This window comes from Oryx dammah, unplaced genomic scaffold, assembly GCF_014754425.2.
Source record: "Oryx dammah isolate SB20612 unplaced genomic scaffold, SCBI_Odam_1.1 HiC_scaffold_8, whole genome shotgun sequence".
NCBI lineage: Eukaryota > Metazoa > Chordata > Mammalia > Artiodactyla > Bovidae > Oryx > Oryx dammah.
The window spans coordinates 5,014,675-5,024,850 of NW_024070192.1; the positions used below are offsets into that span (position 1 = coordinate 5,014,675).

General features: G+C 49.4%; 1 protein-coding gene across 2 annotated transcripts in view; it reads right to left on the reverse strand.

Moving 5' to 3' along the window:
• Positions 1–10,176, reverse strand: part of SLC39A11 (solute carrier family 39 member 11) — a 280,572-nt gene that overhangs the window by 170,718 nt on the left and 99,678 nt on the right. Inside the window, exon 5 of one of the 2 annotated variants that reach the window (XM_040244330.1) lies at positions 7,380–7,500. In XM_040244330.1, coding sequence (XP_040100264.1) covers positions 7,380–7,500 — 121 coding nt within the window. Of the gene's footprint in view, positions 1–7,358; positions 7,501–10,176 lie in introns of both variants that reach the window. The other variant, XM_040244329.1, reaches the window with a different exon arrangement.

Sequence of the window (10,176 nt, forward strand, 5' to 3'; positions counted from 1 at the left end):
CGCTCACTCAGGCCTCCCACACAGAGCCCAGTCCCAGAGGGTGTTTCTGTGTTACTTATCTTATTAAACATTCATGGTGCTAAAGAGCTCCTGGTAATTATTATTGTTGAACTTGCCGTTTATCCTTTGTTGTTATTGTTCACTTAGTCGTGTCCGACTCTTTGCGACCGCAGGAACTGCAGCATACCAGGCTTCCCTGTTCTTCACTGTCTCCTAGAGCTTGCTCAGACTCATGTCCACTGAGCTGATGATGCCAACCAACCATCTCATCCTCTGTCGCCCCCTTCTCCTGCTGCCCTCAGTCCTTCGGCAAAATATTTTTATCCTTTATCCTTCGGCAAAATATTTTTGTTTGGGTTTGATTTTTGCTATGAAATCGTGGCACATTTAATATCCTCAGTGCTACTACCACGTGCTGACAGGTTTGGTTCACAGCCCTTTGAAGAAACCCGGTTACGGGCCTTGGCCCCGAAAGGACGTAACAAAAGCAAGGCTTGTCTGCTTTTCAGGTCCCAGGCAATTCGTCTCAGTGAGGCCAGGAGAAGACTGGAAAATGTCCCCTAACCAGCCAATCACACACACACACAAAAAGTCTAATTGCTAAAACCACATGCCAAGGCATTAAATTTACATGAGCAACTGTGAAGCTATTCTTTATCTGTAGAGATCTCACTGATACAAATTCAAAATTACTAATATCATCTCAGAGACGTCCCTAAACACATTATTTTGGAGACCTAGTCATTAAAAAAAAAAGGAGCTACATCTGACCCCTGATCAAAGTACTCCGCTATATTTCAAATGGATAACCAACAAAGACCTCCTGTACAGCACAGGGGACTCTGCTCAATGTTGTGTGGCAGCCTGGATGGCAGGGGGGTTTGGGGGAGAATTGGAAACATGGTCGCTGTCCACCTGAAACTATCACAACATTGTTAATCGGCTACACCCCAATACAAAATAAAAAAAATTTTTTAAAAACACACAAATTTAAGTGTACTAAATCTGACGGGAAATGTCAGTGACAGAACTCAAGGAAGACTTGGAAAATTAGAAGATCTGTCAGAGGAAGCTTGAAGCTGCTTAAATAAGCCCTCTTTGCTTCCCTAGGACTCAACTACTCTGAAGAATTTCAGTGCTGAGGAAATCTAGGAGTTGGGAGCTGGATACAGGAGGCTGGTCTTACAGAGAGAACAGACAACTGTCCCCCGAGAAGGGAGTTCACCCCCATAGTGACTGGCTGCCCCCCAGGCCCCACGTGTGTGCCGTGGGGCACACACCATAATCCTCCAAAGGCCAGCCAGTGTGAAAACCCATCTATTGGGTTCACATTTCAGTGGCTAAGATTCCCTGCTCTCAATGCATCGGGGACCAGGTTCCACCCCTGGGCAGGGAACTAGACCCCACACAAAGCACCTAAGTGTTCTCGTGCCGCATAGTAATAATATAACATTAAAAAGAAGAAGAAGAAGAAAGTGTCCCCGGTTAAACTGCAAACACACAAGCAGGAGGGAAACACTGTCAGTGGCCGATGTCTCCACATTCAACGGCTGATCAAATCTTTTTCCCAGAGGCACCAAAGGGAGGATGTTTAACGAGAGAAATGGGGGAGAGGAAAGATTCCAAGCTCTGATTGAAAGAGGACCGCAGGGTACCTGGAGAGCAGCTGGGGGCGCCCTGCGGAGGGAGATGGGCGTCGGAGAGCATCCCCGCTCCACTGTGACGCGGAGTGAGCCATCCTGTAGGTGCTCATCTGGGGCTGGGACACTCGGGAACCTTGGGCCGAAAGAGGCCAATTCTGTCTCCCAAGACCAGTTCTAGTTCTACGAGAAAATGCCACCCAGCAAGGCCAGAGCATAAACAACCAGGAATTCAAGATTTTAGACTAAGAAACAAACAAATCCTTGTGGCCAGGGGTGGTAAATTTCTCCAAATTCACAACCCACTTAAAGCTACGCCTGCATGGGTTTCATTTTGCAAAACACGGTTTCTCGTCTGCCAGGCTGTCCAGGTAGAGTTATCTTTGCCAGCTGAATTCTCCTGACATAACAGAGTAAGACATCAAGGGAAAATGTGTCTCTAACGGGAGTTTCTTACGGCTTGGGCTTGCCTGACTTGAATCCCCATTCACGTCTCCCCCAACCAGCTTTGAAAAGGTTCACGGATAATAAATAGAAGCCACTTCACAACTAATTTCCCAAATTAAATCCACCTCTTTCTCTCCTGGAAAATAATGCCTACTTCTGTTCCTTTCACAGAAACACAAAATTACATTCAATTTTCCATCTGGCATGCTAATGGATCCATAAAAAAATAAAAATAAAAAGTCTTGGAGAGTTTCAGCTTCCTCTCAGAACAAACAACTTAAGGAAATGGGGAAGTTAACAATTACCTTCCCCGGTAGCTCAGCCGATTAAGAATCTGCCTGCAATGCTGGAGACCCCGGTTCAATTTCCGGGTCAGAAAGATCCCTGGAGAAGGGACAGGTTACCCTCTCTACTATTCTTGGGTTCCCCTGGTGGCTCAGATGGTGAAGAATCCGTCTGCAATACAGGAGACGCAGGTTCGATCCCTGGGTTGGGAGGATTCCCTGGAGAAGGACATGGCCACCCACTCCAGTATTCTTGCCTGGAGAATCCCATGGACAGAGGAGCCCGGTGGGCTACAGTCCATAGGGTCACAAAGAGTTGGACACACTGAGCAACTAACACACTCACTTTCACTTTCAGCCTAAAGAGTGACTTCCCAGGTGGCAATAGAGGTAAAGAACTCGCGTGTCAAAGCAGGCAGGTGTAAGAGACGTGGGTTTGATCCCTGGCTTGGGAGGATCCTCTGGAGGAGGGCATGGCAATCCACGCTAGTGTTCTTGCCTGGAGAATTCCATGGATGGGAGTGCTAAGGTCCTTGGGGTTGCAAAGAGTCAGACACGACTGAAGCAACTTAGCACGTAACCTAAGCAGAGTGCTCGTGAGAAAGGAAAAAGACAGAAAGTTCGCTGGCAGCCGAATGGGGCTGTTGCGGAGAAGAAACCCAGGTTTCTAGATAAACACGGAGGTCATGGATCCATCTGAAGTGTGATGGACGTTATAGACCTTTGCCTTCCAAAAATGCATCTTTTTTAAAAACTGGAGTACAGTTGCTTTACAATGTGTGTTAGTTTCTGCTGTACGACGTGACTCAGCCACATGTACACACATATTCCCTCCCTTGGAGCGTCTCTTCCACACCCCGTCCCACCCCTCAGGTCATCACGGAGTGCTGGGCGGCTATACAGCAGCTTCCCGCCAGCTATCCCTTTAGCCCACGGCAAGGCATGTGGCAGCGCCACTCTGCCAGCTCACCCCACCCTCTCCTTCCCCCACTGTGTCCACAAGTCTGTTTTCGACGTGGTCTCTACTCGTCAGTGTCATTTTTCTAGATTCCTCAGAAAACACAGATCTTTCTGCATAAAGCTCCAAGAGGTTCACAGACTCTTTGGTGCCCACTCCTGGGCTCCAGATGTACAGAACCCCTGGCCTAATTTCCAGAATTTACTAAACCACAGAACTGCCTACAGAGATGTGTTAACACGTGTGAAAATCTCTCTGCTGCATTAACAGCAAAAGACGGTAAACACCCTAAGAGGCCATCAAGAGGGGACTAATTAGGTAAGATCACAGCCAAAAATAAGAATGGGAAGCATCAGTGAATGTTCCCAGAACAGAAATCGAAATGTGTTATGAAGTGAAAAACACCAGGCGCAGAGAAAGGTGGGCCAGGCACGAGGGGGCGAACGCCGCATCAGGACTTCCTAGAGGAAACTTGGGAGACGAGAAACAGTGTCTGTGTCTGAGAGGGGAACCTGGGCCGTAAGGGATCTGAAAGTGAAAGTGAAGTCGCTCAGTCGTGTCCGACTCTTTGTGACGCCATGGACTGTAGCCCACTAGGCTCCTCCCTCCATGGGATTCTCCAGGCAAGAGCACTGGAGTGGGTTGCCATTTCCTTCTCCAGGGGATCTTCCCGACCCAGGGATGGAACCCGGGTCTCCCGCATTCCAGGCAGACGCTTTAACCTCTGAGCCAGGGATCTGAAAGAGGAAGAAAAATTACTTAATAGTTGTCACCCAGGTCATTATTTTCTTAATTAAAAGAAAGTTGGTTGGAGATAGATACACAACTGGCGGTGGGGGGCGGCGGTGAAGGTGGGAGAGAGAGAGAGAGACTGATGTATAAGAACTTCTGGTCTACCTGAGACCCAGAATACCCCCAGCCCTGAGAACAGTTGATACTGTAAAACGTTTGGCACTGATACGTACACAGGAAAGCATCGTAAACACATAAATACTTTCCCCGGTGAGGGCCACTGCTGAGACTCGAGGCAGCTAAACCCGTCTCGCAGAGCAGCCCTTCTGGCTTTTCCTCTTGTTGAACCAATTACAGGACATTACAACAGCAGCACCAGTATTATTTTTTAGAGGCTGATGTTATTCACTAAACACCCATTAAACCAATCTCTGGGCTCCATTTACAGCAAGCTTAAGGGCAGATCCAGATGGTACAAATAAGGCATGCTCAGACTTGATCTGCACACAGCCAATCATCAAATAGCCATTATCAACTTTCAAGTCCTCGACCGCCTGACACCCACAGGTGTGCCCAGGCGAGAAGAGGAACAACCTTTCCGGAGGTAGCTGGGTTCCCTCAGGCTCTGCAAACCATCGCTGCACTCCCCCCACCCTCCGCGGGCTGCATTTGCCCTCGGATCCAAATGGCTAGCAACAGTGACCAAGGGTTGCCTGGTAACCTGGTAATGGGCTCTGCCTAGGTGCTTCTGAGCAGAGGACAGGATGGCATCGCCTCTCATGCAGCCTCTGCTCGCCACCCCAGCCTGGAGTGGCCAAGAAGGTCCAGCAAGCCTGGGAGACTTTCTAGTAAAGTCAACTCCTGAGGCAGGAGGACCCTGAAAGGAAGTGTTAGTCGCTGAGCCGTGTCTGACTCTTAGTGACCCAATGGACTGTATGTAGCCCACCAGGCTCCTCTGTCCAAGGGATGACCCCAGCAAGAATACTGGAGTGGGTGGCCATTTCCTCCTCCAGGGGGTCTTCCCAGCCCAGGGATCGAACCCGGGTCTCCCACACTGCTGGCGGATTCTTTACCACTGAGCCAGCGGGGAAGCCAGCAGGGAGGACGCTGAGATAAACCAAACACAGACTCAGAACTCGGCAGGGCAGGGTGACCGGCCAGAGAAATCCCGGAAGAAACGCCCCGCAGAGGTGATTTAAACTACCACGAGGGCACGAGTGCCTCTGAGCCTGCCCACGCATCTGTCCACGCGTACTGTACTCTCTTCCTCCTAATAAACGCTTCACTTGTTTCACTAATTCCCATCTTCGTGAGGTTCTTTTCTACAAAGCGGAGCGGCCTGCGTCTCAACACCGGCTACCGGTCTAGTGGCTCGGATTCGGCGCTCTCACCACCGGGGCCTGATCTTAGTTCTGACTGGGAACTGAAACCCTGCTTCCAAGCCACAGCAGGCGGAGGCCACCCAAGGGCCTCCCACTGGCCCTATATTCTCGTGGTCCTGTCGGAAAAGGTTCATGTCAAAGGGATCTCTTTTTACTTTTTTTTTTTTGCTTCAATTAAGTCATATTTTATTTGTTAATGATTTACAAGTTGACAATGACCTTGAAGACGGTATTGTCAACACTTCTCTTTTTAATTTATTTATTTTCAATTGAAGGATAATTGCTTTACAATATTGTGTTGGTTTCCGCCACACACCAACATGAATCAGCCAGAGGTATATGCCCTTTTTTACTTTTTTGATTGACAGGCACTGAACCTTTCCCCTGTGGCCTTGAAGACTGAAAAAAAAAGGGAGAGAATAAAGTCTGGCAAACTCCTTCATCCTAGAGACGGCTCAGAGTCAGGACCATAACGTCTTCATTGGGGATCACAGGAGATCCAACATGCAAGAGCTGGGGAGAATTGACAGAAAGCCTTCTGTCCCCGAGTCCCCACGACTCGGCATGGAAAGTGACTGCCTTAACTGGAGGACAGTGCCCCACCCTGCTCACCAGACAGCTCTTGACTCTCCAGTAAAAGGAATACCGCAGACCACACCCGAGCGGAGCTGCCTGAGAACGAATGACATGTGCGACTGGACGCGGGGGGCAGAGTTTTCGTGCTAACCCTCTGTTACTTGAGCTCCCGTTGGATGAATTTTCACTTCCTGATTAAATCCCACATCGGAAGAGGTGGCGGGGCCATGAGCTTCAACCCAAGTAGAGGAGGTGTTCGAGTTTCCATGAGTAATTCCTGCAGGACCTAATCTGAGCACAGATAGCTGAGAACTGGCTGAAGCATGGCTGTAACTCCTGTGGGATCTCTACTCCCCAGGTCTAGGGATCATTTCAGAGACACCGCGTGCACATATCAAATTAAAACGCCAGCCCGGAAAACGTGAGAGGACTTGCTCCCTTAAATCAACAAGGTGAAGACGGTGGCCAGTCACCAGTCTCTTTCTCCTCAATTCTTCTAAGAGAGAAGAACTCCAAGCAAGGGACGGGGCGGCCGCTTTCAGCATCCTTTGCTTGGTTAAGTTCCTGAGTCTGAGATTCACAGAAGTAGAGGAAAAGGAAGGGACAACGTTTCACAGCGATGTGGGACTTAAATAAAGGCAAAGGAAAAGAAAGGAAGCCACCTCTCCTGGTGCAAACTGGCACTTAAAGTAGCCAACTCCCCCAAGTGAACCATGACAGGGCATGGAAGGGGAAGTCTACACTGAGGCTGGAGACCAGCATCATTCTTCAACTCCTTCTCAGGGGGCACCAACCCAGTCTGCACTGCCCCCATGGAGATTCAGAAATATAGCACCTCCCCCGCCCCGATTCCTCTCAAGAGGGCGCACTCCCTCTAGCTTAAGAGAAAATGCATGGCTTTGCCATCAGTGTTTTTAGGTTTTCAGGCTCCAGACTGAATCAGTGAAAACAAGACCCAAAGTTCCCCAGATGAACCAGAAAGATGAAAGTCACGTCAGTGGGAAGGAACATCCAGGGGGCCATCAGAGGGGGAGACAGAGGGACAGAGCTCTGTCCGCTGCAACCCGAATCAGCCCAAACCCACCAGAGCAGCCCACAGGCCCACTTGTCCAAGTCGGGGAAACAGCCAAAGGTTCTGTTTCATACCGTGCTCTAAGCAGGTGGTTTGGAGAACCAACGTGGAGGGGAAGCACGTGTGCTGGCCCAGCCCCAAGCGACAGCGAGGTGGGCGCCTGGCAAAGACAGGATGGAGCAGCTGGCACGTCCCGGCCACCCCTCCCGCCCCTAGCTCCAGTCTCTCCTGTCTGACTCAGCTCGCGGTCTGCAGCAGGGAGCTTGCCTGAAAGAAGCCCCGCTCTACCTATCCGGATGGAAAGTTCACTCTCGGGGAAGAGCATCCTGGCACCCTCCGCGTCAGACTTCTTCGTCAGCACAGGGTCCAAGTTCAGTGCCAGGGCCGTCTGCGGGTCTTCTGCTGCACCCTGAAACGAGAAGCAGGGCATCACTATAGCACCTCCTCTGCCTTCATCCCCCAGCCCCCTCGGGCTCCCGGGGACCCAGGCAACCTGCTTATCTCCACCGAGGGCACCGGCTGCCTGGGACCCAGCTGTTAGGCCAGGAGGAGCCGCGAGCAAGGCCACAAGCTTTCTGGCTGCAGAACTTTGGGGATGACAACAATTGGCATCGGAGGCAACCGTGCTGATCCTAGAAATGGGAAAAACACACACTGGGAAAGAGCAGGTCAAACACCAAAATCCCTCTCTCCTCTCACCGAAGGGCAGAGGGCAGAAGGGACTCAGTTCCTGAACCATCAAAAGAAGCCTGGACAGCAGGTCCGCCCAGTGGTGGCCTCAGTACAGGAACCAAGATCAGCAATTTCCGGGAATTCATCGTCTTCTGGTTTCTCATGATATCAAAAGAGGATGAGAGGCAAACAGAAGCATCTCAAAAGGAGGAAAGGGAGAGTCCTGGAGGATACGGCACACCTGAAGTTAAGCCCCACTGGCCTTAAATCGCGTCACCCTTCTGCCTTGTCCAGCACCAGTTCTTTTGACTCTTCTTTGCATTAGCTGCGCAAAGTCTAGATTTTGATCCCCACGTTTACTGAACAAATATTTACTGACTGTCAACTTTCTGGACACTTGGTAAACTACCCAATTCTAGCTCTTATGGAGCTTACAGTCCAGTGAGGAGCAAACCAGTGAGTCTACAATGGGGCTGTGAGTCTGTCTTCCAAAGACATCGACGGGACCCCTAGGACCTAAGGGAAGGTGAACAGAATCATCTCAATGGCAAGGAAACAGCAGATATTTTCTGAAAAACAGGCAAAATAGTTCCAAACAAATGGAAGTTTCCATTTAAAATGTGTGTACCTCAAAATGACAAGTACTGTATGAGTCCACTTACACGAAATACCTAGAACAGGCAAAATCAGAGACAGAAACTAGAGGTTACCAGCGCTTCTCTGGGGGCTCAGATGGTAAAGAATCTGCCTGCAATGCAGTTAGTCCTGGGTTCGATCCCTGGGTCAGGAAGATCCCCTGGAGAAGGGAATGGCAACCCACTCCAGTATTCTTGCTGGAGCATCCCATGGACAGAGGCGCCTGGTGGGCTACAGTCCATGGGGTCGCAAAGAGTTGGACGTGACCGAGCAAGGAGCACTTTCACGTCTTCACTTTCAGGGGCTGGGAAGGAGGAATCGGGAGTCACTGCTAAATGGTCACAGGGCTCCTGTTTCAGGTGAAAACGTTCTGGAGATGGACGGTGGCGATAGCTGCACAGCACTGTGAACGCAATTAATGACACTGCGTTATGCACTTTAAATGGTTACAGTGGCAGATTTAATGTTATGTATATACCCACTCCAGCGTTCTTGCCTGGAAAATCCCAGGGACGGGGGAGCCTGGTGGGCGGCCGTCTATGAGGTCGCACAGAGTCGGACACGACTGAAGTGACTTAGCATAGCACAGCATATATTATACCATAATTTTAAAATAACAATGCAATATGCTAATGGTACACTTTGGGTGAATATCAATAAAGCTGGTAAAAAGTAAAAACAATAAAAATAAAAATAGCCAACTTAGTGGATTAAATAAACAAATAAAATGTGTGATCTCATAGGGGAAGAGGAGAAGGCTTAATCATCCAATCATGGAATGCATCTATTTATAAGCAAATACTAAACCTGTTTTCTTGGGTAAGTTTCAGAGGGGAATCTCATAAAAGTGATGCCTAGCTGCACCTTGCGTAAAGACACACACACACACACACACACACACACACACACACCTTCTTGCTCATCAGGGATCAGAAAGAGAAATGATTCAGGTATTTTACTTCATTATTTCTGTCCAACTAAAGGTAAAAAGTGAAATATAAACCCTTCCTCTCAAGTCCTCTGACTCCTCCAACATATTTCTCTTGTCCTAATCATTTATTTACAATGCTCTTTATACGGCACTTTTCAAAACTGAAGTAGGGTTGATTTACAATGTTAATTTGTCTTGTACAGCCAAGTGAATTAGTCACACACATATACGCACTCTTTCTCATATTCTTTTCCATTATGGTTTATCACTGGTCATGGAATAGAGTTCCCTTATCGTGTACTTTAATAAAGATGCTGACACCTCCTTTAACCTTGTTTTAAAATGGAAGGGAAAAAAGCCTCGTGGCACTGTGCGAGCCGCCCTCATTGAAGTTCTTAAGTACCCCCCCGCCAGAGAATCCTAGGGGCAGCGGGCTCTCATCTGCAATGTCGCTTGGAGGGCGCATCAAGAGAGCATCCCGCTGAAGGGTCAAGGCTGATGACACGGCAGATGGATGACCCCTGGGGACAGAAGGGCCTTGGAGCAGGCCAGCCCCGCCCTGCCCCCAGCGACAGCTGGCGTCCGTGCCACGTGCTGAGGGCCACGCAGTCGCAGCTCTTTGTCCATAAGCTTTAATTATTTCTCATCCTACATCTCACGCTGACATCTGAGGCACCACCATGGCCGTAAGACGCATTTCCCCTGGAAAGCGTGTGCCTCAACTGGTGTTTCTTCCTTTGTCTCGCTTCTTTTTACAACGTGATTGAGGCAGAAGCAGGGGAAAGATGTGGAAAAGGAACTTCATTCCAGCAGAGATGCGGCCGCCTGCATCCACTTGGGGCAGCT